The sequence below is a fragment of the Haliotis cracherodii genome, unplaced genomic scaffold, assembly GCF_022045235.1.
Source record: "Haliotis cracherodii isolate W230 unplaced genomic scaffold, xgHalCrac1.p SCAF_19, whole genome shotgun sequence".
In the NCBI taxonomy this organism is placed as follows: domain Eukaryota; kingdom Metazoa; phylum Mollusca; class Gastropoda; order Lepetellida; family Haliotidae; genus Haliotis; species Haliotis cracherodii.
The window spans coordinates 18730389-18757817 of record NW_027266274.1 but is presented as its reverse complement, the minus strand read 5'-3'; the positions used below and the strand labels follow the sequence as shown (position 1 = coordinate 18757817).

The 27429-nt window shown below is 40.8% G+C and overlaps 1 protein-coding gene across 1 annotated transcript; it reads left to right on the top strand.

Annotated features, from left to right (window-relative positions):
- Nucleotides 1–900: 900 nt before the first annotated feature.
- On the top strand, nucleotides 901–27429 carry LOC139467179 (excitatory amino acid transporter-like). Its single transcript, XM_071248899.1, has 10 exons — nucleotides 901–1108; nucleotides 5346–5420; nucleotides 19328–19450; nucleotides 21280–21364; nucleotides 21980–22149; nucleotides 23003–23129; nucleotides 25124–25357; nucleotides 26093–26284; nucleotides 26650–26784; nucleotides 27244–27429. The coding sequence occupies exons 1-10, from the start codon at nucleotides 910–912 to the stop codon at nucleotides 27419–27421; spliced, it is 1518 nt and encodes a 505-aa protein (XP_071105000.1). The 5' UTR covers nucleotides 901–909; the 3' UTR covers nucleotides 27422–27429.

The following is a 27429-nucleotide window of genomic DNA, read 5'->3' as shown; positions in this document are numbered from 1 at the left end:
GGATGCACTTCATCATTAAACTATGATTGACTAATGACACTTTTGATGCAAGATGTCTATTAACGTGGCATCAAATAAAGGTTTTCCCTTATAATTTCCCTACAGTTTGAGCAATCAAGCTCTTCTACCTTCCTGTCATCTGCCAAGTCGTACGAAGAAAATGGCCTATCTCTCATCTCGAAGGTTTGACAACTCGTAACAGCCAAACCCAACATTTCTGACATTTGTGTTGAGATGTACGTTGTTTATTTCGTAAGAATGTCATCTTCGAGAGGCAAGGGAAAAACGCAACGTACGTTTCTCTGGGTCCTGCACGTTATCATCGTATTAGCGGATAGTATCAGGTTTAGTTTTGTTTGGGTGTGTCAAGTTAATGGTAACCTCAAGCCTCCATTAACTTAATGGTCCGTTAATGTAAGGGTGTTGTTCTTAAAGGTTTGATACAGTCGGAAATGACGACACAACAGTTAATAAGATTTTATTTACATTTAGTGCATAGTTTCATGTTTTTACAACCGGAAGCGTGAACGAGATAGCAGTTGCTATCTATTTGCGAATGCATAATGTTTAAGACCAAAAATATTACCAAATTTACAATGTATTTAGTTCCATACACGAACCCTGTTTAAGACAAGTGAATGTTACTGTGAAGAGTTGAGCAGCAAGGAACTATAAATCTGTAAGGAAGCTTGATTGTCGGATAACTGCAGATATGTGTATTGTCCTAGCGCCTGATGTTTGCTGAAGGCGACTTGAGAAGCCTTCATGCTCGTACAGCAAACACAGATGTGTGTCGCGGTACTGTTCTATTTGTTCCAACCGAATACACCTCGCCTACACCTGATATGGTTATCACCGGGCCGTCCTCATGCCAGGCTCCATAGTGTTCAGTGTGGGTGTTGTTGTATCATGGCGAGCGGGAGTCAAAGCAAAGTTACGTCGTCCGACGTCGACGACGGGGCTGAAAGAGGAAAGTCTTGTGTACCAAAATGGTTTCGGCAAAACTTACTTGTGATTTTGACGTTAATATTTGGAGTGGGTTTTGGATTTCTGGTGGGCTTCACGATTAGACTTGCTGACCCGACGGAAGAGGCGTTGATGTGGCTAGGTGAGTGTCTTTTAAACCATGTCCATCACAACAACTGGTATAGTCTTCACATGGCCCGATAGTGAGTGGGTGAGTGAGTGGGTGAGAAGTGAGTGAACGAGTGGGTGGTTGGTTGTGTTTTTGGGTAAGTGAGTGAGTGGGTTTTTGAGTGAGTGAGAAAGTGAGTGAGTGAGTGATGGAGTGAATGAGTGAGTGCTACACGCAAGGTATGGGCAACTTAGGACATATCTAAAACAGCAGCGGTTAAGGGTGGAATGAAATGGTATGTCAATGCAAAGTCTTCTATCGCCTAACAGGTAGTTAGGTTCTGCCTTCCCCAGGGAGCTGAGAACATATTTCAATGTTCACTGACCAGGTAATAATGTAGCTTTATGATCAAGATGGAGGATGTGACCTTTATCCCAAAACGTAGCAGCCATTTTTGTATCCTCTCTCCAAGGGAGATGACTCCAAATGCTCCTTCAACCGGATATAACTAAGCTGTAAACAAGTTTAATCTTGTTCGATGGTGTTTTCAATAATAATTGATCATATCATCAAAGACGTTTAATAAAACTGACCAAACAGGAACAATGAGAAGACATCATACTGGTTCTAGTAAACGGTAAATGAAAAAAAACAGTTAAATTTTCACGGCTCCAAACGCCATTAACAGCTCTCACACATTGCCGAGGTGGTTGCAGAGCATTCCCGAGTCTAACTCGGTTAGGACTCGGGAAGAGACGACATATATACGAGTATTATAGGAGTAAACTACGAGTGGGTTACGAGCCCGATAGGAGTCCAATAGGAGTCCAGTAGGAGTCTAATAGGAGTCCATTAAGAGTTGCATACGAGCACGATCTCGATGCAAGCTGTATGAGTTTGGTACGACTTTGGTACGAGGTGGCTACGAGCTGCTAAATAATTCGGCGGGAATTACACTCGTATAGCTCGTACTAGACTCGGCAATAAATTTGAAGACGATCCTGATACGAGTTCTGTACGAGCATCACGAGGTCGCCACTAGGGTACTACGAGTAGGACGAGTGTGTTACAAGTTTGTTACGAGTTTCTTAGGAATTGGCTGGCGGTCCGACTGTTTTAAGCAGTTCCAAAACTCTCGAAGATCAGTACGAGGTATCCCGAGTTACCCCGAGTTTAGTACGGCCTCGCGACGAGCTCCATACGAGTCAGCTCGGGTCCATACTCGGGACGCAACTCGGCAAAGTGTGAGAGCCCCTTTACTGAGAAAATATATCATCTTTAATTTCCCAATTTAGCCCTATCCTTATTTCTCGTGTCTATGAAACATAAAGGAATATACCTTTCGTCATACATAAATAATCCTTTAGACCAGTGAAGTCAGCGAAGTATGTTCGTCAAACACGGATTGCACGAGGCAACGACGCTAACGTCTCCATCACCTAGGGACGTATTCGTCGTCACGCTCGGGCCAGGTAACGTTCGGTCGTAAAGACGGACTTGGGGTTGACATCATTTCATGGGCTGTGAGAGTCCGATGGGTTCATTGGGTAAATATGAAAGGTTTCATTATAAATGGAGTAAAAAATGGTTTGATTCTATGTTATTTAAATTTTAATTCGTAACTCCATTGTGTCGTGCCCTTCAAACCATACAGCTAAATATGGAGATAAGGTAGCGAATGGGTCTAGGGTAGTTATCCAAACAGAATGGAGATATAACACACCCACCAACTTCCCCTCGTACAACTATTTCGGGGGATGCGACTTATCGGTGGATTCATTATGGAGCAGACTAAGTCGTAGATGGTGGCGGGTCCTTAGAATAGTCCATTAAAAGTTCTAGGCATAAACTATTGGACATTATGAAGCAGTATTACGCATATGCCACTTAAGCATTCACACCAACAATGTCTAACTTAATCACTTAAAGATATATATACAATCAAGGTTCAAATGTCACTTTCGCTCTTCAAATACAAGTTCCATATGTATTACTGCAGCTAGGGCTACAGGTATTAAGTATTTTCATAAAAAATCTTTCATAAAGAGATCAACAACACTCAAAATAAGTTAAGAAAAAAATATTTTATTACATATTCAGGTACTGGTATTAGATTTGCGACTGCTACAGCGAGCACACGACTGCCCTCGTCGGCGTAACACTTGTTTATTTTGCATCGACGAAAACATGAAAGAAAGGTATTTTGCGAATACATAAAGTGTAAATATTAACCCATCACAAACATTGCTTTCATAGATCCGTCGTACCCAAACACAAGTGTAGACATATGTACATACAGTGTCACAGGATACATGAATAATACATGACGGTGTCTCTTCATCAGTGTCAGGTGACGACACTATGTATGTATGTGTGTATGTTTTTATGCTGGTCTCGGTGGGATCAAGTCGTGTATGACACATCTAAAATATCAGCTCTCAAACCAGGCGTTTGTCACGCCTACTCCGAGTGGCGCAGACCGTTGTAGGGACAGCGAATTACACAGGGCATGATTTTCAACAAACTCACACAAAACCTTCTTGCCACTGATACCACAGATTAAATATACGATTTCATTGTACGCTGCATTGATGTAGTTGCGCGGAATGTCGACCTATAAGATGATAAAAACACTACTACAACTACTACTACTACTACTACTACTACTACTACTACTACTACTACTACTACATTACACCGGCTGACGTAAAACCTCCTTTTTCATGACACCAGCTGACGTAAAACCTACTTGACATGACACCAGCTGACGTAAAACGTCCTTCACAAGACACCAGCTGACGTAAACCCTCCTCGACAAGACACCAGCTGACGTAAAACTTCCTTGACATGACACCAGCTGACGTAAAACCTTCTTGGCGTGACACCAGCTGACGTAACACCTTCTTGACATTACACCAGCTGACGTAAAACCTCCTTGACAAGACACCAGCTGACGTAAAACCTTCTTGACATTACACCAGCTGACGTAAAACTTCCTTGATATGACACCAGCTGACGTAAAACCTTCTTGATGTGACATCAGCTGACGTAAAACCTCCTTGACAAGACACCAGTTGACGTAAAACCTTCTTGATGTGACACCAGCTGACGTAAAACCTCCTTGACATGACACCAGTTGACATAAAACCTTCTTGGCGTGACATCAGCTGACGTAAAACCTCCTTGACAATACACCAAATGACGCAAAACCTCTTTGACATGACACCAGCTGACGTAAAACCTTCTTGATGTGACACCAGCTGACGTAAAACCTCCTTGACAAGACACCAGCTGACGTAAAACCTCCTTAACATGACACCAGTTGACATAAAACCTTCTTGATGTGACATCAGCTGACGTAACACCTTCTTGACGTGACACCAGCTGACGTAACACCTTCTTGACAAGACACCAGCTGACGTAAAACAGTCGTCTTTGCACCGCTTTGGAAGTTCACCAGTTGATTGTACATCTCAATGACATGCATTTACTATGAATTTGCGACCGGTCGGACGTCAACTATCGAGGTCAAACTGTATTTTTGAAGCACCGGGTTTTAAACGTTGACATTTGGTTACCAAGTTGACACAGTGACATTTAGAGCAACACGTCCTGACATACGGACATACCGCACTAACTAAAACTGGTGGCAATCCGCGGTCGTCTTGAACACCATGTCCAGATGTCCGTCCACCCTGCTTGGAGCACTCACTGCTGCAGGGATAGTGGGAGGCTACTGTGTCGGGTTCGTGTGTTACTACGCTGGGGCGGGAGAACACACGGTGCTGTGGCTAGGTGAGAAGTGTAACGTAGTTCGGTCTAAACGTTCTTGTTTGCAACCCCTCTTGGGTGATAGTTGGGGTATAACCCAGGTTCGTTAATAACGTTCTATTCACCTCTCATGGGTGATAGTTGGGTCATAGTAAAAGCGACCAACGTTTTCCATTTAAATCTGTGATGGAAGCAGAGTCCATTGTACGACTCCGACTGTGAGCATGTGTCCATTAATCACTATCAATTATAATTCATCTCCCCCACCCCACCCCACCCCCTCCTCATCGGGGGATTAGTTTGTTATTATCCAAGGCTGGTTATTCGCGTCATAATCACTTCATGGGTTATTGTCGGGTCGAAATCGACTATTCGCTATTTCCAACTACGCTGTCGGAAATATTAGATCTGAATTTTTAACAATTTCGATGTAATGTAGACACTCACATTGGCATCATATCTGATGACGCAGCAATAACTGTTTACTTCCTTCCTCCAGGACTTCCGGGGGAACTGTACATGCGCATGCTGAAAGCCACCATCCTGCCGCTCATTGTCAGCAGCGTCATCGCAGGTGAGATCCCTAGGTGGTTCTTTGGAATCAGACACGCTGCAAGTAGTAACAGAAATGTTACATCTGAAGAATACCGGGTATCTATCAGCCATGTTTGTTTTAAGCTACCAATATAGAACCACATTTTAATAACATAGTCGACCTGTCATCGTATAATAATAATCATCAGCGTTATGGGAATGAGATTGACTATGTCAAGATTATATTGGGCGTGAAAGGCTCGCTACCTGTGAAAATTATGTGAATGGATCACTGACAATCAATGATGACACCAGGGGAAACGGTTAGACATGTTAGACAGCCCTACCGGCTGTTTGTGGCGTCAGTAAATAGTTTTCAAAATGTTTTCTATTATCAGTTTCCTTTTGTAAAACTTCATCTACTTTCAAGGAGAGCCTTTATTAAATGTGATTGAAGTTCACGCCTGTTGATTGTGAGAAGTCATTAACGTCATATTTGTAACGCACACAAGGTGACAGCACAAGGGAGCTGAGATGTTTTATGATAGGACACAAAATAATGCCACCCATAAAATAATGTGCTATTTTTAGAGAACAAAGACAAATTAAAAGATGTTAATAGTTCTCAGTGAAGGGAAATTATTATATGTGTTAGGTAACATCATACAAATACCTAAAACATTCATACATAAAAGCGATAACTCTCTCTTTATGTATTTCTCTCTCTGTGTATTTCTCTCTCTCTCTCTATCGATTTATGTCACGATACAAACCCCCAAAGCATTTGAATATAATATTTTTTAAAATCAAATGGGAAACACACTGCAAACACGTCGTTTTTTCCCGTATATGGTCATTGGACGGAAAAACGACGTTATTTGGACGCTTTCAAACTATCGTTTTTCCGTCCAAATAACGTCGTTATTTGACATCGGAATTTACCGGGAGAGAACGATATCATCAAGCTCCTCCCTTTCTTGATTGGCATTGTCAATCAAGCTACAGCGTCTACGGTAGTCCTAATTCTCAGATTTCATTGGTCAGTTTTCGCGTGTTAGATTACAGGCCCGAGTTGGACGCTGTACTCGAAGTGCTTAGCGGAAGTACTGAAATCATTCGTTCTGCGCATGCGGATTGCTTAATGCCTTGTCCAAATTTTCCGTTCTGTGCATGCGCGATTTCGCGTATTGTTTCCACTATATGTCACCACTATTTGACAGTGATTCATAAACACAGTCTCGTGATGAGTTCGGAATCGTACAATGTCGCTTTAATTTATGGCACGTACTTGATCGGCGCGTATTTCCCATTAACAAATACAATGATAACGGTAATAATTTTAGTCAAAATAATTAGGAAAGCGCAAGGCTCAGGAACGTATAGGAAAAGGATTTATACTTTCGAAAGTTATATAATCGTCAAATACGCAAAAGAATATCAACCGGCTTTTAAAAACTTATTTTTGTAGAAGGTGATCTTGGTGTATATTGCCAGATAGTATATGCATATACATTTTCCCGATATTGCTTATTTTAATGTTTATAAATAGTTTTAAGGTTCGTCCGCCTAATTGACGGGATTCCACTTTCTCATTTGTACATGACACTTAAACAGTGTTCTGTTACTGTAAACAGATTAGTTTCAAATTCCACACTGGTGAATATCTATTCAGACTAATGCTTAGTCTCTAAAACTGTATAGTTTTGAAAGAAACAAGTAACTCCATTTAAATTGAAGAGGAGACCCAGTTATATGGGAGATTCCGAGATGAACCTACTCTATGGATATCTAAGCTGCCACCCAAACCGACCCAAACGGGACCCGAAAGCTTATTGTATGCTATATAGTCCCATGGAAGTGCACTAGAATTATACATTGTATTCCGGACGATTGTGTACTTTCATCTACTTTTAAATGTTGCCTATACACTAATCTGGACGTACTACTCATTGTTCTATTTATGTCATCCCATATAACCTTATATTGTTCATAGTATCAAAGTTTATTCAACAACATAAAGAACAGCAATTTAAACTACTGAAACACCCAAACACAAGGCTGTTATCAAGCGCTGGTGCAGACGTGATGCATCGTAAAAAATTAAACTGTATCGTGATGTCATCAGAAATACAATTTCTTGCAACATTCATACTATGAGATAGTAAGGCTAACGCTTACTCACCGGTGGAACGTAGACAATATCGCTAATACAGATATCACGTATTTGAATGTTAATACTAAAGACAACACTCATTATTTTTACAGTGACGATATAACATTTATACACATTTATTGGTGACTTTCATCAGTTTTGCTATTAATTTTAAAAACTTTGTTTTCACATATACAAGTAGCAATACCCGACTAGCCTGTCATATATACTTATGGACAGTTTTCAATCTTGAACTGACTTACTCTGGTGTTCCTGAGGGGAGGTTATTGGCTTGGGTGTTATACACCGTTTTTCTGGTAATCCTATTATTACTTCATTTTATCTAATGACACCCTGTTCTCTGGATCACGGCTCCGTGACTATCCATAACAATTAAGTTCTCACCCCCCCCCCCCCCCCCCACACACACACACACGCGCGCGCACGCACGCACGCACGCACACATACACAACGGACCTAAATAACCTGGACAGGAAATACTGCTGATAGCCTCTGGTCAACACCGCCGCGAGCGCTACCACATAATTTTCGTCGAACTCTGCAGGGGGCATTCTCAGTAGCTTCAAATGCGCTGACATATGCGTGTCAAGGACAGCTGATGTCCGATGCTGAAGATCCGTGTTCACAGGTGACCGACTTGGTATTTTTCGGCACTGACAGAAACTGGATACACTGAGCCACAGCTGTTATAGATATTTAACTAACCCCTGATCAAATAGATGCCCTTCGTTAATCTCTGTGTGGAGTACCGTATATACCTGTGATAACGATACCGGTGGCGATGCTGATGCTGATGGTGGTGGTGATGATAATGATGGTGACGGCGATTTTGATGGTGCTGCTGCTGCTGCTGATGATGATGGTGATGGTGATGATATGATCATATGATCAAGGCCGCTGGCGTTGCCTAGTGGTAAAAGCGTTCGCTCCTCGTGCCGAAAGTCCAGGTTCGATTCTCTGCATATCATAGGCACAATGTGGGAATCCCCCGCCGTGATATTGCTGTAATATTGCTAAGGCGGCGTAAAATCCGACTCACATAAACTTTCATCAATCACTGTGCCATTGCTAACCAAGGCTCTGCAGATGGCACCGGAGTATGTCAAGATTCAACTCTCTGTTGGTCTTCTTCCATTATATCTCACTAGGTGGCGCTACTGGCCTCGCTAGGTCGTTCATTCATCCACAGGGGTGTGTACATGAATGGCGGCACTTTCTTAAAGCGGTTGTCAAGTAGGAGTTTATGTCATGGTAAGTTCACCTCAACCGATTCCAGCAGTCCTGCTTTTATCTGATCCATTGAACTAAGTTTGTGGCTCTGTGACAACACGTACAAAAGAAAGTCTTTGTACAGGAGATGCAATGGGCTATTCATAGCATATCACAGGCTTTTACGGATTGTGAACCGGCCTCGCGATATCTTATCCGCTGTCCTCGCATAGATATTAACATATCTTCGAGGTCTGTCTGAATGAATGGCGTGACAACATTCAAGAAGTACGTTAACGGTTATGTGAAATAATAGAATGATTCCACCACAGAAGCTAAATCTTAAAGTTGTTTCATTCTTCGGTAGAATTTTCAATAAATGTTGTTCACGAAAGGTTCCTGAATACATTAATCGAGATTACGCTATCCGCATGGATGACCTATTCCTGCATAGATATGTCTAGATCGGTGACACTAAGCCGGTGACCCGTACCCAGATCCGGACATACCGGTACCAGTGAAACAGGCACTCACTCACTCACTCACTCACTCACAATGTATCAATGTATCAATCTATCAATCAAACAATCAATCAAAATGGAAATCGAGTGACGGATGCTTGACTCATTGTAAGTCTTTGTACGCCATTGTATCGTTGCTAGTGGTACCAGTTACCAGTTTGGGCTAGACGAAGCATTGACGAAGCAAAGAGTTTAATCAGACGTCTCCTTGAGGGAGACTGGTATCACACATGTGATCCCTTGCGATAAGAAATATGACATTGCGTACCAGGCCAGCAGTTAGACGTATCAACGTATAATCGTAAATTCTCCTCGGCGTAATATATATCTTGCACCTGTACGTAAAAAGGATGTGTTTGGTAACTTGAGCAGGAAGCACAAGTGCACGAAGGGATGGTATTTTAGATGACAAATGAAAGAAGACAGAAAGATTGTGACCCAAATTTAGTGACTGGTGACCGTGTTGCACACACGAATTTTTATTAAATGTATCCTCGAGAGTCAGTAAGAAACTAGGAATAACTGCCTTTGTTCTGTAAATCTCACCAAGTTTCAGCTTTCGCCTCTTCTTTTGTGGAATGACGTTTCACATTTGTAAAATGATCTCTGTTATCTGTCTGTACCATCAACTTAACTGCCCTCACACCCTGCAGTTTTCCCGTCCCATTTTGCCAAGCAGGTGACCCACAAGGAGGAAAACGGCCCTCCCTCAGTCCAGAATCATGTGTTATACTGTGCCTACCACAATAAGTTGTGAAAACGTAGCCTTGCTGTGGCCAAACATTTTGTAACAATTTGGCAAACTTTGATATGTAAACAGCACATATAATTCAGTTTTATTTCATCTTAACATATCAGTTGAATCCCACTTGACCTTTGAAGATCCGGTTAAGAATAGATTTACAGCAACCCATGCTTGCCGTTATAGGCGACTATGCTTGTCGTAAGAGGCGACTAAAGGGATCGGGTGGTCAGGCTCGCTGACTTGGTTGATGCATGTCATTGTATCTCAAATGCGTGGATCGGTGGTCGTGATATCAATCACTGGATTGTCTGGTCCAGACTCGATTATTTACAGACAACCGTCATATAACTGGAATATTGCTACGTGCGGCGTTACACAAAGAACAACAAAAACGGATCCTACTTATTTTGTGGATACCATAATAATAAATCAAAGCAATAGATCGTTTGAGCTAGCTAAATATAAAAATAATAGTCGATAGTCATATTTCCCTCTGTTGATCCCACGTGAAATGTTCTTCATGAAAACTTTAAATCATGAAATTAACGCAATAATAAGTCAGCACATTAATGCGAGTATAGAAGAACCCTGGCCTCAAATGCGTCATGACATTTATGAGAGTGGCCTTGCAAAAATCACTGTAGTCTCACAATTTAATAATGTTGTATTGGCTGATAGATGTTCGACCGAATAATATCATTTGTTCAATCAACTGTTCATCTAATTTCCATTAATGTATGTTACATTGATAATATGTTCATGGGTTTCTTCTCTGAACGTATAGTGTTGAGGACTACTTCAGTTGAGGATAAGTAACATAAATAATGATGATATTATTTTGATATTATTGTCATTATTATTCCTTCAGATCATTAAAAAGAGTTATTATGTTCACATTAAACATAGAGAAAGAGGTATGGATATTGTGGAGATGATTTTTTAGCGACATTATTAACATAATTCTTAAAGATATTATGTTTTGTTAATGGTCTAATGCCGCACTCAGCAACTTAAGGATATTACAACATACATTTAGGTTCAGTTGTATTATTAAATTTGTTTTATTTTGCATATGTTACAGAGACCTTATAAAGTAATATAAAAATGTATAGTCGCTATTCTTAAAAGTAAGCATATGTTAGATTTATCAACCGGAAATATTGCACACCAAAGGATAATTATATATCATGACACTATTCTATGTCGAAGTCAACTATATTTGTGTTTGCTATTGCTACATGATTGGTTATGACACGGATACGTCACGATAAAGCAATGAGAAATTGACATTTGATGATATAAGAGAGCTACGCGATAAATCGCAAAGAACAAAGAAGAAGGAAGCGATATTTATTTCACGATAAAACCTTGTTCTATTATTTATGGAGATTCGAACATGCACTCGCAACTTGAGGACGTCGTAACTTTGATGTTATTTGTGAGAGGGAAGTGTCCAGTGAGTTGTTCCTTATAGATGTAGCAGGAGAAGGTAGATAAATGCAATGCCCGAACAATCGCATCAGAAAGTGAGAGCGAAATGTTAATCGGTATTGGGAGAAAAGGTACAGACGAGAAAATTGTGAGAACATGCGGGAAAGACCAAATTCAAACCCTCCTGTTCATAAAATGGATTTATCTGGCATTGTCGCGGTCGTACGTAATGTTGATATCTCATATAAGAAATGAACGAGTCGTGGTCGTTGTTTATCGTACAATAAACAACTCCCACTCGCGGTTTGTTTCTTAATTACATAACCATATACCCTGACATTATATCACAGTTGATTATATCAGTTGACAAAAACGACATAAGCCGTTCACTCATCACAAGAAACCCTTGCCAAAAGTAGCGCCAACTGCACGATTCCGACAACACAAGGAGCATGCATGTTTCATTACTCACCTTATAAAATGATGACACTGGGTGCTCGCAAAAAGGCGAGCTCATCCCCATCCACTAGTGGCACCCGCTACAAACACATGTAAAGGCAAGGCAATTGTTCACACGAAAAGGCACGGAAACACACGGTACAAATCAAAATAGAGAATTGCATCAGACATCATTTTGGTCATTGATACGTCAAACCTGGATTTGCCAGCTACACGTCCTATACAAAGACCAAGCCAGGACCCGAATCCTTTAAACCCGCCCAAACAACCCCCAGAGCACGAAGCTTGCTTACATTTTCTCCTAGCCTAAAGTAATCTATACTAGTTCTGAAGTAAATCGTATTTACCCTCATGGATCGCCTTATGTCATTTATTCCTGATAAACAGAGCATGCACACTTTCTGACAGTAATGTGGGGTAAGTCACGCACCAAACCTATACTCTCGATATACATGTTGCTCTTACTTAAAACACTATTGGGCTAACAAGATACGTATGTTTAAGTGCCATGCTTTTCTGATGTGCTATCATCCTAATTCGAAATAATGACATAAATAGTTACCACTCACCCTTCAATATTTTTCAAGGCCGGGTTAATCACAAACATATATGAATATATACCACATCTATACTTACATGTACTTATCTTTATACTTTAAAGAATAAGTGTGTCTGTCATACTGACCCCGAAACAAATATGTCCAATACAGCCCAAAATTTGGCGAAATGAAGAAAGACTCTTGGCTCCTTTTTTGTTATATAACTATTGTTTAACAAATGTTTTTTTTTCTGTAAAATATGTTCATTTCAGAGATTAGATGATATTCTAGCATCAGGTCTGTGGTACGTTCACTGCATCAGCGTTGACATAAAAACGATTTTTACATATATAAATACATACAGAGGAAATGCTTAGCATTTATCTTTTAAGGAAGAATGTAGGACTTGCTTAATACATATGTATGTGGACATATATGTATGTACATTTGGATGAATATAGATATACCTCCTTATAGATAGTGACCGTACATGATTGTAGAACGTGCACGAAGAAAATGGAATAATTATGTGAGTAGTCGGGTAAATACCACGTTTAGCAATATTCAGCCATGTTGCAATATTGGTTTCCAACATACAAGACGGACCATGAAATTATGACTTGAATTTGGACCTGGCTTTCTGGTGTGATGTAACACCCCATAATATAATGTAGAAATAGAGCTAAAAGCACGAATACAGATCACGAGATGAAACTTATGTATACATCTGGGCATATGTTTGCGTATTATTACTACGTTAATTCATCAGTATATATGTATTTTGCGCAAAGGATATTGTAGGATCGACGCTTACATGCGCATATAAACTATTCACAAGTGCTGTAATATTTAATTCATTTGTCTTTTGATACATATAGATATGAACATGGAGAGTCTGTCTGAAGAAATATAGACATGCATGGTATCTTTTGGATAGTTGTACTTCACGGTTAGACAAACGCTTAGTCTCTGAAAATACATTATTTTGGTTAAAACGAGAAACTATATTTAAATTTAAAAGGAGCCCAAGTGAGATGGAAATTTCAGCCTGAACCCATTGAACATCTAGGCTTGTTTCATTTGGGGCTATAGCATTGCAGTAAGGCCTGGGCGGAAGGGAAAATAATATGGTTCAGGGACTGTGAGACAAACTGCATCACGGTCTGTATCGCCGTCGTGATCTTTAGAGCTACGAAATTAGAGCCATCTGAGACAGCCACTCGACACCTGTTTGCACCCATCAGATACCAGTCACTACTGTCACTACTCCTCTCTCCAAACGAAAAAAACCCCGAAAAATATCGGAAGTGTAAATTTTTAATCCTTCTAATTTACTATTTAGATACATGATTTAACTTAAAAGTAATTATATAGATATCTGTGATGCTGGTACCGTTTTGTCGCCATTGTGTAGCTATTGTGGAGTTATTATGAATATCAAATACATGTCTTGAAATATAGACTTGTAAAAGAGTTCATCAAAGAACCATATGCAGCCATTTAATTGGCGTGTATGGATATATTATCCATTTACTTATACACACTTATTATGGACATATACATAATTTCATTGTACCTTATTATTGAAAAAATACCCGTGAAGATCCGGGTTAGAATAGGCCTTCAACAACCCATGCTCGTACTAAGGCGACTAACGGATACGTGTGGACCAGCTCGCTGACTTGGTTGATGCATGTCATCGTATCCCAATTGCGTAGATCGGTGCTCTTGATGTCAATAACTGGATTGTCTGGTCCAGACTGGATTATTTACGAACCACCGTCATATAGCTGGTATATTGCTGAGTGCGGCGTTAAACAACAAACAAACAAAATCTATTATTAAAAACCTTCCAACAATGATAAATTAAACTTATATTTCTATATTTTCTGTTATATTTATAACATAATTTGATTCATAATTTAATTATTGCGTTGCTTTCTTCCCTGTCATTCAATGTACATGTTCAACCCCCTAAACTTTTAATACTTCATTTTTCACAAATGGCTACGTTAGTGAGTTGCCTAGATCTCTCGTTACCTACTCACACGAACAGATTAAAATAATTTGTTTTACTATCATATTTCTGTTTATCTAATTCATAATACGAAATTGATAATTCATTTATCACAGTATAGATCATATTCGTTTATATCACTATCTGATGCTAAGGTTTTATTGTAGAAATTATAATTAATTCAAAAATATGCCCTTCAGAAGGATTATTGTATATCTCCAAAGAGAGGTTTACGCAATTCTCCAAAAGAGATTTCAAATCACAATAACATATCTGATATAAAGAGAGGTGGTAATGATTTAATCTCTACATTGTGCCCTTGTTCGTGAGCCCTTGTTCTATTCAGCAAACAGCCCAAAACCGAAACTCCACAACATATCCGATTACACTGATTCAGGCTGTCCCAGTTCTCCATGCGATGCTGACGCCCGTTCGTCTCCCAGACCATAGAGAATAAATTTAAAAGGAATCCAGCTCAAGTCTAGAACGATTTGGCAAGCCTAGTTTGCCTCAATTCTATCCATGAAAGTAAGCATTAATAAAAAGATATTGTTCTTGTCTGCTTCAGACTATATTTTGTAGAGACATATTTTTAACTAGGAAAATTGTACTGACACCGGCTCTGTCCCTATTGAAGCTATTTATAAGAATTTCGAATTGTCGTCCATTGTTCGATGTCAATACATCGATGACAAGTGAGGATATCATAAAGTAATCGTTGATGCCGCGCTACACTATAATAAAAATTATAATCAAGTTGACTGGTGTGTACATTACTACAGTGAACATGTACATGTACATGATCATGCCCTAATAATCAAATGCCGTAATGTCAAATACTAATATATTATTGTGTGATGAATTTAACTGGATCAGTGGTAACATGTGATATTAATATTCCATCAATTTCTCTCCTGGGTGGTCCATCCATGTCTATAAAATGAACATAATACAATTAAAATGGAGCCTAGAACAATTTTTAGTTTCAGGCTAGGGCTGTGGAAATCTAGACTTTCCCAATCATTATAGACTTGAGTTGGTCTCATGTTTTACATTATTCTCTTTGGTCAACGCCACAGCTCATACCATACACTAACAAGACCAGTTTGCCCCCCGCCGGAGCTCCTGGATTTTGGTTATATCATCTAACATGGCCAACTCTGCTCTTAAGTAAACAAGAGCCTAATCAGCGAGGGATCCTTTATCATCCCTGTGACTGCTTATACAAATCTGATATCTCTTCCCAAAGACCTGGTTAATAATATATTTTCTGCTGAATATTCGAAACAGAGTGAGTGAGTTGGTACTACATATGTTTACGGTTCTATTTTAAATGACTGCAGCGCTCCATTATGAAAACAAGTTGTTTTAACGCCGCTCTCAGCAGTATTCCAGTGATATATGACGGCGGTCTGTTGTATATGAAATAAATGCAAATTGAATCTTGAATCTTGGAAGTTGTAACATTTCCGCTAATAAGTATCACATGCAGTGTACAGTATATCAACTGCAATATACTGTATACAACATTCAGTATACAGTGTGTCGCGAGCTCTGCGCTGGGCTGGAGCACACATTTCCTACCCCTCTCCCTTCGGCAAACACCTCATGAGGGTTGCAACGAGGTCACAGGTCAGGCGTGCACTCGTCAGTTGTCTAAGATCTTCCGGAAGACCACTGCACTAGAGGTATGTGGATTGTTGATGAGGTACTACGTGTTTGGAAATGGGAGTGAAACACTAATCACTTTTAGAGAAGAGCTCACAATAAAACGTTATGGACTCGCGGACGGACTTGTGTTTTAATTTCAAGACTTACATGTATCAGGTTGAACTTCTACGACAGATATAACTTGGTTACCGCTCCCTAACTGTAACATTAACTAAACTTTACGCCTTTTATACACATTTGTGATGGGGCGACAATGCGACGACGAGACATATCTTGACCTTGAAAATGTCGCGTTACGGCATCGTCGCCCTTTTGTAAAATAAAGAAAAGGATTATTCAAAGAGCGACAATGCAAACATGCGACAATGCGACAAATGGCAAATTGTCGCGCTTTTGTTAATTTTGACATGTTTTGCTTGTTTTTGTAAGGGCGTCAATGCGACAATGCGACAACGCGACAATGTCCCTTCCATAGTGATCCGTGCAAATAAAACTGAGTTATGAAATAGAAGTCTGACATGCCAATTAAAAGATAAAGTGTTGCAGCTTCTGATTTCATAGATCTTCAAGAAGCATTACCGATAATGGGATGGGTGATGAGTTCAACTGCATGCCGAGTCTATACGTTGCTCCGAGTCAATACATTTCGTCAAAATGTATGATATGTATTACGTGAATGAACATATTGTTTATACTCGTCCAAGTTTTTGACGGACAATATTATTTACATGCTCGGTAAAAGTGAGGACGGGCATCATTGTGTGTTTCCGTGCTTTGTTCAGGTGAACAATTTACTTGTCCCTGCATGTGTTTGTGACGGGTGCCACTTGTGTGGCAGGATACGCTCACCTTTTCCCGAAAACCGTTGGATGGCCTAAAGCAATTCGGATTTTAATCCCACATCAGTCTGTACACCGTGATATAACTGAAATACTGAAATACTGTAGAGTTGAAAATGGTGTTTAATGCGATTACCGTAGTGTGTTACTGCAACTGTTCAAATGTTGTGCAGTGCTATTATGTAATATGTAAAAGAAAGCATATTCATTTATCCAATTGATTTGAATAGAATATACTTGCGTCAGTGTATTTCATTAACGCTCCCAAACCGTAATTTAAACACATATAATAACAGATCATATACACGCATGGAGCCTTGACTTACTGCTAACTTTAATAGGCCATCCCGGAATAAAATAGACCCCCCCCCCCCAGCCCCCCATATTTTAGTATGTTTACAAGAAATATATTCCAAACAATATCCTCATTAGATGAGAAGATCTTTTTCAGAATTACCTCAGTAAGTCAATTACAATGACAGAGCGTCGTAATACATTTACATCAAGTACAATACGTCAAAATGGCCGACACGATAAACGTGACGGGAGATATTCCCGAAGTTGTTAATTAACCTGTGGCTATTTCAAGCCTTTGTCATCACTGATCAATTGGCCGATCGTTGAAAGGTGATTGTAAAGATGTGTCAAATAGATACTAAGGTAAATTCATAGATTGCTGTAGATTGTCACTACGATAGTTTGGATGTTTTTTTCGTTTGTTTTTTCTCTGGGATGGGTTGTAGCGAGGGTATCCTTAAACGGGCATGCAACCACGCTTCTGTATGAATTCGTACCAGGGAATTCCAAGGGTTTTCCCCTAGGAATGTGGAAGTAGTCAGTGTTTACGCCATTTCAAGAATACAGTCACGTGAAAAACGTCATGTGACCGACCTCTCGTCCTAGCCGTATTTCTAGTAAACTTCACATTAAAAAAATAGGTATTATTATAACCAAATGAAACACAACCCATTATCCGATAGTGGTAACTGTTCATAGCCGAGGGATATGTTACCACAATAAACTTGGTAACATTGTTTGGTTTGACTTCTTGGCGCGTGCCTGAATTCCATTAACATGTTACATATCCTAAAACTGGCTAATCAGCAAATCTCGCTGCACTGCGCGCGACAGATACTAGAGCAAGGCATGCCAGAAATACGAAACCTCATGCTTTCGAAAGGAAGCCTTAGGAATCACGTGCGTCGGGGAACCAGCGCCATCTTATTGGCCGTTAACAGTTGTACAAGGCGGAGCAAAAAGCATCGTTTTTCCGTCCATTTTACGCTTGAAAAACTCGACCCTTTTCTGCACACTTTCTAGACGCTCACCAATTAATCAATATCAATGAATTTTTAGTCGTTTTTCCGTCCAATGACCATATACGGAAAAAACGACGTTTTCGTGTTTGCAGTGACACTTTGTTTCACAAACATATCTTAATGGCACTGTCCTGTGGTTTACTTATTATATACTGCTGAATGTATGTCAGGGAACTAACTGGTCGACCTCTGTTACTAAATGAACAAGCAGTTGCAAATATATACGTACATTCATTTTTTAAGTATGATATGAATATAAGCGAAACAACTATTGTCAAACAGTCATAACACATGTTTTCGCAAAAAGGTGACCGTATCCTGACCTTGACACCCAACCATCCCCCATCTTAATGTACAATGTCTGTATACTGCTCGAAGCGGCGTAAAATGACTCTTAACAAGGAGGGACGGTTTAAGAGGGCCCATCTTCATCACAAAACCGAAAGCGTCTTGATGCATTACACCGTATTGTCCCGTCACCTCACAAAGTCAAATGAACTGCCCCAGCTATCATGTTTCTAGCCACTTTAATATAAAACGTCAACGTCAGAGAAGAGTCTCGATTATCTACCGAAACAGATTCCACTGGGCGTAACAGGCAAAATATACATGGAACTTATTTATATATGAAACCTATATGAAATCATTGATGAGACCAGGTATTCGTCAAAAGCGCGAACAGTTGTTTTCAGGTGAACAATTGCCGTGCCTTTGCATATGTTTGTGACAGGTGCCACCGGCGGTGCAGGATACGCTCACCTTTTCGCGAACACCTGGTACCATCACTATTTAATAGTGATTCATAAACACATGCAAATGATATTGAATATAGAAAGGGTTTTGTAGCTTTATTGACACAAATTTTGGCGTTTAGAATTAAGGATATTTAAAATTATGGTAATAATGAAGAGCCTACAACAAATTCTTTCTTTTCCCGTTTTTCCACTTACTTCAATTATTTGTTTTTTATTTGGTTCACATGTAATAATGAAATAGGACCATTCTATATAGCCTCTGCTTGCAGGCACCGCCTCCCTGGATCCACGATCCAATGGAAGGATCAGCGTCCTGTGTCTTGGCTACATCATCGTCACTAATGCCATCGGTGCCGCCATTGCCGTCATCGTCAGTCTCATCATCAAACCAGGTCAGAATCTTCTCGGACATTGGTCAAGAACTTTATATCTATAGTTCACCAGGACGAAGGTCCAGAGAGCATATTAAAGGCACATTGTCCATCATCTGTTGGTTTAGGTTTGAAACTTAAACTTGTTAGCCCTAAACAAAAACTGAAAACTTAAATCTATTTTTGATAAGAATTAATACAATCTGTCACATTGCCCTGCCTGCAATTGCAGTAGAAGTAATTCGAAGTTAACATTTTGGTTTTTAGTTTCAACAAAATCAGTAAACGCGCTATCACTGGATTGTCTGGTCCAGACTTGATTAAAGCAGCAGGAACCCGTGAAGATCAGGGCAAGAATTGGTCTTGACATAAGAGGCCACTGACGGGATCGGGTTGTCGGGCTCGCTGACTTGGTCGATGCATGTCATCAATCACTAGATTGTCTGATCTGGTCTCAAATATTTACATAACGCCGTCCCGTAGCTGGGATATTGCTGAGTGCGGCGTTAAACAATAAACAAACAAGCAAACAAAATCAGACAGCTGGTATCTCCTATTATTTGTGTCCCATTCATAAACACTTAGATTAGGAATTAAGACTTTTAAGACTTTTAAGAGCATCCAAAAAACCACCTTAACCAAATGTAGTAATATACATGTGTAAGAAAATACATTGAACTCATATTGTCCTCCACACTGCATGGTCAACAAACAGCCACCCCCCCCCCTCTCCCCCCTACGTGGTGGTTAAATACGACATGTTTCCCCACATATAACATTCAGACCAGTTGGAATATACCTTTGGTTCAAGAGTGCCACACTGTCATGGCGCTACTGTGCTGATACTTCGTGGTGTGTTGTCACCGTTTCCATCCATGTACTCCAAGTATACCTTCCTCCCCTCTTCTTCCCCTTCGTACAGCCGTCTTCATTTGTAATCGTCCGTGGCTCGACTTGAAAAATAAAATAATTGGAAGTCACTCATGAGAATAAAAAACAAGTTGAATTTTATTCACGGAAATGTCGAAATTATGTGATAGTTGAGCCACAAACTAAATGTATCCATGTATCAAATGTCTCGACCCTAAATCAACAACAGTTCCAGTAATCTAAACTCGAATGTCCCGTAGATGACGAAATAGCATTGAATGACTTATACCGTTTAAATGGTTGAAAATAGATTCCCTTCTTCTGAAGACAATATTTTACATGTATTTGACACAAATTAACGCTTCCCGCAAAGCCAACAGCGGCAATTACATCTGAACCACGGAGTTACGCAGTAACACCTGCACACCTCCATTGTCCTAACACCTGCACACAACCATTGTACTAACACCTGCACACATCCATTGCCCTAACACCTGCACACCTCTATTGTCCTAACACCTGCACACACCCATTGTCCTAACACCTGCACACCCCATTGTTTTAACACCTGCACACACCCATTGTCCTAACACCTGCACACCACCATTGTTCTAACACCTGCACACACCCATTGTCCTAACACCTGCACACCCGCATTGTCCTAACACTTTCACCCCCCCATTCTCCTAACACCTGCACACCTAACACCTGCACACATCAATTGTCCTAACACCTGCACACCCCAATTCTCCTAATACCTGCACACCTCCATTGTCCTAACACCTGCACACCTCCATTGTCCAAACACCTGCACACATCAATTATCCTAACACCTGCACACCTCTATTGTCCTAACACCTGCACACCTCTATTGTCTTAACACCTGCACACCTCTATTGTCCTAACACCTGCACACCTCCATTGTCCTAACACCTGCACACCTCTATTGTCCTAACACCTGCACACCTCTATTGTCCCAGGAAGTAACCAGGAGATAGCTGCTGACATGTCCAAGCCTGACACGAAGAATCTCCAGACTGAGGACATCTTTGCTGACCTGATAAGGTATCTGGCACTCAATACTATACTAGGCACCAAATGAAACTGCATTTGAATGTGTGAGTATGGTTTTACGCTGCTTTTAGAAATATTCCAGCAATATCACGGCAAGGGACACCAGAAATGGGCTCTACACATTGTACCCATGTCGGGAATCGAACCAGGGTTTTCAGCCTGACGAGCAAACGCTTTTACCACTAGGCTACCCGTCTATCCCACTTGGCATATGAGCCGAGTACAGTTCACTTTGTAACTGTTTCAGTTTGAACGCTAACGCTCTGATCAACATACTTTCGGGGATCTGATATATTTTCAAATTATATTAATAAGGACCCTTCTTGGCTCACTAGATTTGCATTAAATGAAGAAGAGAACTTCAGAAATAGTTATAAATGTTTTCAGAGGTGTCAATATGAGAATGAGTTCTTCGTGCCCTTTAAAACTGAACATTTTATACAAATATCTTCTAACTTAAAGTACTTATTTTCATATCAATGTTAACTATCATGTTAGTTTGTATTGCTATCATTAATACAATATAGTAGAAAAAATGACATCAAATCGACATCAGACAATATTGCCACACAATTGTTATCAGGTCTGACGTCTTTGCTTTTGCAGAAATTTGTTCCCGGACAATTTAGTAGCAGCTGCCTTCCAACAATCACAGACCAAGTACCACCTGGTGTCAGAGCGAGTCATCACCGTTAACATTTCCGGTGGCATCATAAATGAAACCGAGGCTGTCTATAGTCGGAGTCTTGGCGTGTCTTCGGGGACGAACATCCTAGGTAGGTTTCAACACTTTTACTTAAGGAGTTTAGCGACTATCTTGTTGTAAAAGGTGACTAACGGGGTCGGGTGGTCAAGGCTCGGTGACTTGGTTGATGCATGTCATCGTATCTCAATTGCGTGGATCAATGCTCATGATGTCAATCACTGGATTGTCTGGTCCAGACTCGATCATTTACAGACCGCTGTCATAGGGCTGGAATATTGCCGAGTGAGGCGTTAAACAACAAACAAACGCACAAAAGTATGGAGTTTCTATCAAGAGTAACCGATACTGCAAGGATGGTTACACCAAGCCGTTGTTGTAGGGCATTTGAACTGTAAATATCACACGTCACAATTAAGGTGCACCAAGCGACCCGGCGGCGGAGAGATGCTGGATGGATTGATAACCTTGAAAAACTAGGTTGTATACTCCCCAGGGAGCTCAGACAAACATTCATCCGGAGCAGGCATGTGCTTTCAGCATCTCGTCTGCATAGGAGCTTCCGCTCTAAAAGTGGACTGTCATTATTTTCATTTGTATGGTCTGTACGCTAAGGCTGTTAGCGTGTAGCTGTTTCCCAACATGGCCGCCGTTTTTGGCCAGTAACAGTGGAACCTGGTTACCCTGGTGTCCTGGGATACATGCAAATACATCGAATTATCTGTAGTTCGAGACAAGCAGTGTCGGAGTTTTAATGCTGGAAATGGAATCAATGGTTGCTGATCACGGATTGAACTCGGGGACAGATGCTGTTCTTGGGAGTAAGTTTGATGTATGAGAACAATGGAAACAACGTCTTTATCATACATACATAACGTGTCCCGTCATGTCACAACACTACGTGTCACGATCCTGTTCTCCTTCAGGTCTTATATTAGCCTGTACAGTTATGGGCATGGCCGCTTCCAAGTGCGAGGACATTGGGAAGCCTTTTCTCAAGTTCTTCCAATCTACCTGTGACGTCATGATAAAGGTGCTTCGCTGGATAGTTTGGTGAGAAATGTCAATCAGATAGTTCAAAATATAATACTTAACATAAACCAAATTACAGAAATCGACTCCTATAGATTCTATTGTTTGAAAGCATAAAGTCAATTGGGGAAGTCTAGTGGCCGACGCGTTCACTCGTCACCCCAAACACCCGGGTTCGAATCCCCGAGTGAATACAATGTTTAAAGTCCATTTCTGGTGTCCCTCGCTGGGATATTGCAGGCATAAGCGGCGTAAGACCATACTCACTCACTCATGCAGTCAAATAAGCAATTTTATGCTAAACTTCGGCAAGTAATTCTCTTCAATATGTTTCAAGTCCATGTTAATTTATCATCTCACAAAACCATATCTGACAGGAAACAAACAGCGACAAAACATTCGCAATCATAAGAAATCTGTGCCACAAGCAGACTCTATAGTACGTTCTCTACCATGTCATAAGCATGTGTTTATGAATCATTATCATATGGTGATGACACAGGTGACAATGGCCTCCTCATGAGTCTTTCACCCTCTCGAACTCTTCGAAGAAAGAGCATGTTCGATTGTGCCTCACAAATTATGACCAAAGTCCGAAGCTCCTGGGGCCCGTTCCACAAAGCGATCTTAGCGCTAAGATGATCCCATACTTTAACACAGGCTTACGACAGTCGTAGCACAAAGATCGCTTTGTGGAACAGGCCCCTGGAATGTTGCTCGACATACAGGGAAAATTAACCAGTGGAAAGTTGATGTCATCCCTTCTGTCACACAGGGTTGTGGAGAGGTTTTTGTCACTCTGAACCTACAGGCATAGATATAAATATGACGAGACGGTCTCACTGGTCTCCTTTATTTCTAGTTCAGGTGGGTAAATCAGTGGAAGGGAATTGGCAATTTGTTCATTATTGAACGGAAATCAGATCTTGGCCAAATTCCAGTGTTCCGTTTTTGCCATTCCGAGGAGAAGTCATGATTCATACATGTATGCACAAGAAACAGATCAGCAAGGGAAGTGCACACATGCGGCACGTGGGGCTGCTTACTCCTTGCCCCAAATATCCCAAAGATGTTATCCACGAGGAAGCCCACCATTTCACATATCGTTTTCTTTGTAAACTTGAGATGACATGGGCTGTAATCTTTGACAATTGTCATGAGTGATTGGTGAATTAAAAAATACGTCACATCGGCAATATTTCAACCATATTGTGACGAGACAATAGTATACATTAATTACAACTATATTTAGAGTGTATGAAATCCTGTCATCGTAGGACAGTACAATATTGAAACTTTGAAAGTAAAACCGACTTGTTCCCCCAGTCGTGAAGGTCATATGTCGAGTGGCACTGCCCCTACACAGTCAGATATACAGTTGATCTCTTCTTCAACCAATAAAACATGTATAAACATCTGTCCAGACATAGACAATTCCAGTGTTCCCACGTAACATGTTTTCGTGCCTCACCCCTTTTCGAGCCCTTAAACAATACGTAACGATGCGCTTAATGACGTAATCAAGGTAGACGCTCACTGAAGACATCAAACTTTTCACCACTTGTCGCTGAAGTTATGTTACGAATTAAGCCTCACGAGGTTAGACATTCAATAAGTTATAAAACATACCTCAAAACTAACTTTTTCATAAATGCACATTATAATCCAACTTGATCTGATGATAACTTTGAATCAGAACAATCGTATGCACCGATGGCGTATCAGCAGCTGTTAGTAAACTTCCTGTCTGTAATGTCATGTGACTGATCATGTTGTGCATATATTTTTAACGTGACTGTCATGGAGGGCCTCGAAATTAGGTGACAATAACAAGATGGCGCCAGATTGACTTGTCTTGCTTGGCGAGGTATTATCACGATAAATCTATCCCATTGTAAAAAGAAATATATGTTTTCAAAGGTAAGACTTAATTTTAGTGTATGGCGATTAGACACATAATATAAAGTACTTCTTTGGGGCTCGAAAACACAGTACGCGATATGGTATCTCAACAGGTACACCCCTATTGGCGTGGCGAGTCTGATTGCCAGCTCCGTGGCCAAGGCTAAAGACATCGACACGGCTTTCACGAGTCTGGGGATGTTCGTGCTGACGGTCACTGTCGGAATGGCGATCCACCAGATGATTCTGCTACCTCTCGCCTACTTTGCTCTCACCAGGAAGAACCCGCTGGCGTTTTTATTCAGTGCCTCTCGTGTATGGATGACGGCGTTCGGCCCACCAAGCACGTAAGTTAATGTTCGTTTTGTTTGTTGTTTACGCCGCACTCAGCAATATTCCAGCTATATGACGGCGGTCTGTAAATAATCGAGTCTTGACCAGGCAATCCAGTGATTGATAACATGAGCATCGATCCATGCAAGTTGGATCCAACGACATGCATGAACCAAGACAGCGAGTCTGACCATCCGATCCCGTTAGTCGCCTCAAACGACAAGCATAGTCACCCCTACGGAAAGCTTGGGTTGCTGAAGACCTATTCTACCCCGGATCTTCACGGGTCCGTAAGTTAATGGGTTGAATCATCATGATTTAGGTTTTAACGCCACACTGAACGTTATTTCAATGAGGGTGCGAGCCTCAGTGGCGCAGTTTGTATCTGTTGTTTGAACCCACGACCAGCGGATCCTGCCAACTAAGGGAGGTAATAACGGTGTGAAACAACAGTCAACCACACCATGACCAAATTTAGAAATAGTATTGGCCAGTCATATGCATTCATGTCAACATTCCACCATAAGCTATGAGAGATTGAGCTGAACTCGAAGCTTGATACATTGTCTTCTCAAAATGTAATAAACCAAAGAGTCTAAATATAGATCAATTTTTACACCCTCTTCAACTTGTTATGTGCAGTCGCATCTATAAAACTGTTTCCACAAACCAAATGAATTCCATGACATCGTATATCTTAAGGTATGCTGTACAGAGTAACACAGCTTTATTCATCTGTTATACGCCAGCGCTGTATCTATCCCGGAACAGCTGCGTTGTCTGGAAGACAAAAATGACATCAGTCTCAAGGTGACCCGCTTCGTGGTGCCGTTCGCCGCCACTCTCAACAGGGACGGCAGCTGCCTCTTCATCACCGTCACGGCGATGTACATTGGCCAGCTGGAGGGTCACACGGACGCGGGGAAGATTGTCATGATAGCGTGAGTGTCCAGCAAAAGACTTCGAGCACAATTGATGCCATTAATAACATTAGCGTGGTTTGATTGAAGTGGAGGCTCTTCCCGATAGAATTGTATTGTGCACTTTTGCACACATTTATTTGTCTGATGATCCTCCTGTGAAACATGTCAAGGCTCATGATGAAAACAAGGCATTCCACAGATTTCTTAAACGAGCCAAGGATGTGGGACATGATCTCAATATCAATGTTGATTTTGTTGATGATTCTGTACTGCTGGACGGAAATGGGTTGAACGATGCTATCATTTCATCATTTCTAAAATAGAAAGAAACGAACTTGTAATATGCTTCAAGTAAGTAAATTTGTAGCAATGTTATTTTTCAGTATACTAGCGACCGTGGGGTCCCTCGCCATTCCCTCAGTTCCCAGCGCTAGCATCGTCACACTACTGATCCTGTTGTCATCACTCAACATCCGGGCAGTTAACATCGGTCTCATTTTAGCGGTAGAATGGTATACGTAAGTATATAATTATATTTCAATTGTTGATTCATGTACTAGTATTTAAAGTCACATTACACTTCCACCAACAGATGCTGCACCGTGATAAGGTGGTCTAGTGGAGAGTGTGTTCGCCTAGCTTACTGAAACCATGACAAAGAAGTCATGCAATACCTTTGGCAACCATTCCGGCATCATGCAATCAAACTTATTGATTGTGTTTTCTGTCCAATTAGCACTGCCTTCGATTTGTTCATGGACTTAAAGTGTGAAAAAACAACTCAAGCTCCAATTCACTCTAAAACTCAAACTTTAATCTTTATCAACCTTTTGAAAAGAACCATTGGGTGGGGGTGGGGGACATGGATACTATAATTCATGCACATTGGTCGAGTCCGTGATGAATAAACGCCTTCAGCTCGATACAACCCCATAACGCGTCTGTGTTGAAACTAACATCTAACGTCACTACTTCAGGGATCGCATCAGGACGACCAGCAACTCCATGAGCTGTCTTCTCTGTGCCGTCTTCACCTACAGATTCTCGGCGAAGTTGCTGTCAACGCATGGGCAGCAAGGTGGCGATGACGCTGGCTCTGGAGTGACAGTGACCATGAATAATGAGAAAGAACGTTCTTTGGACACTAAGCTATAAATACTCAC